Source organism: Silene latifolia, chromosome 7, assembly GCF_048544455.1.
Source record: "Silene latifolia isolate original U9 population chromosome 7, ASM4854445v1, whole genome shotgun sequence".
In the NCBI taxonomy this organism is placed as follows: Eukaryota; Viridiplantae; Streptophyta; class Magnoliopsida; order Caryophyllales; family Caryophyllaceae; genus Silene; species Silene latifolia.
Window position 1 is genome coordinate 79,478,259 of NC_133532.1, and position 1,242 is coordinate 79,479,500.

The 1,242-nt window shown below is 48.1% G+C and overlaps 1 protein-coding gene across 1 annotated transcript; it reads right to left on the reverse strand.

Moving 5' to 3' along the window:
• Positions 1-254: 254 nt before the first annotated feature.
• Positions 255-875, reverse strand: LOC141590278 (uncharacterized). Its single transcript, XM_074410879.1, has one exon. It carries the CDS (start codon positions 873-875, stop codon positions 255-257), a length of 621 nt encoding a protein of 206 aa, XP_074266980.1.
• Between the last annotated feature and the right edge of the window lie 367 nt (positions 876-1,242).

Below are 1,242 nucleotides of genomic sequence, written 5' to 3' on the forward strand. Positions count from 1 at the left end.
CCCTGCCTTAGGGTCTTGTTGGACAGGCTCCTACCCCCTGTGTGATTTCCACAATCACCACTGTGGATATCACACATCACTGCATGTGCCTCCTGTATGCTCAAGCACCTCAGATAGGGTCCTGCCAAGGACTTCCTAAATAGGATACCATCATCTTCCTGGGGTGTGGCAGTACATAGTATCCCTGCTTCGTATGTCCACTGGGTGGTTGCAGCCTTACTGGCGTTCTGTTTTTCATTCTTGCGTATGGCAGGTTACATGACATGTATGAATGGTATAGAACCCACTGCCCCTGGAGTGAAGGCTGCTCCCAGGGTGGCGAGAGCATCAGCTTCAACATTCTGGTCCCTTGGTATCTTCTGGATGTGGAAGGAGGCAAAGCGGAGTTTGAGCTCTTTCGCCACTTCCAGGTAGGCTACCATTTTAGGATCCCTTGCCGTGTACACGGTATTCACGTGGTTGACAATCAGTTGGGAGTCACTATACACCTTGATGTGGTTGATTTGCATTTCTAAGGTTAATTGGAGTCCTAAGATTAGGGCCTCGTATTCTGCCTCGTTATTCGTTGCTTTGAACTGGCATCGTACTACCTGTATTATCTGTTCCCCCTGAGGTGATTTCAGGACCAGCCCTACCCCTGCTCCCTTCGTGTTGGATGCCCCATCAACATGTAATTCCCATACTTGCTCCCCTTTAGCCTCACTTAGGGTCAAGATTTCACTGTCGGCTTGTTCTTGAAGGGTGGGACTAAAGTCTGACACAAAGTCAGCTAGGGCTTGGGACTTTATGGCTGTTCGCGGTTCAAATTTTAGGTCGTACCCACTTAGGTGGACAGACCACTTAACCATTCTCCCTGACAGTTCGGGTTTCCTCATTATGGTTCTCAGGGGGTAGTTGGTCACGACTGAAATTGTATGTGACTCAAAATAGGGACGCAATTTGTACGAAGCAGTAACAAGTGCTAAAACGAATTTTTCTAAAGATGTGTACCTGGTCTCTGCAGGTAACAGAGAGTTGCTTATATAGTATACTGGTTTCTGCATACCTTCGTGCTCTCATACCAGTACAGCGCTTACAGCCGCCTCTGTTACTGAAAGATACAAGTACAATGGTTCTCCCTGTTCTGGCTTGGAGAGAAGAGGAGGGGTGCTTAGGTACTGCTTGAGCTCCCCAAACGCCTTTTCATGCTCCTGCGTCCATTCAAACTTCTGGCTCTTCCTCAGGATGTCATAGAACAATCGA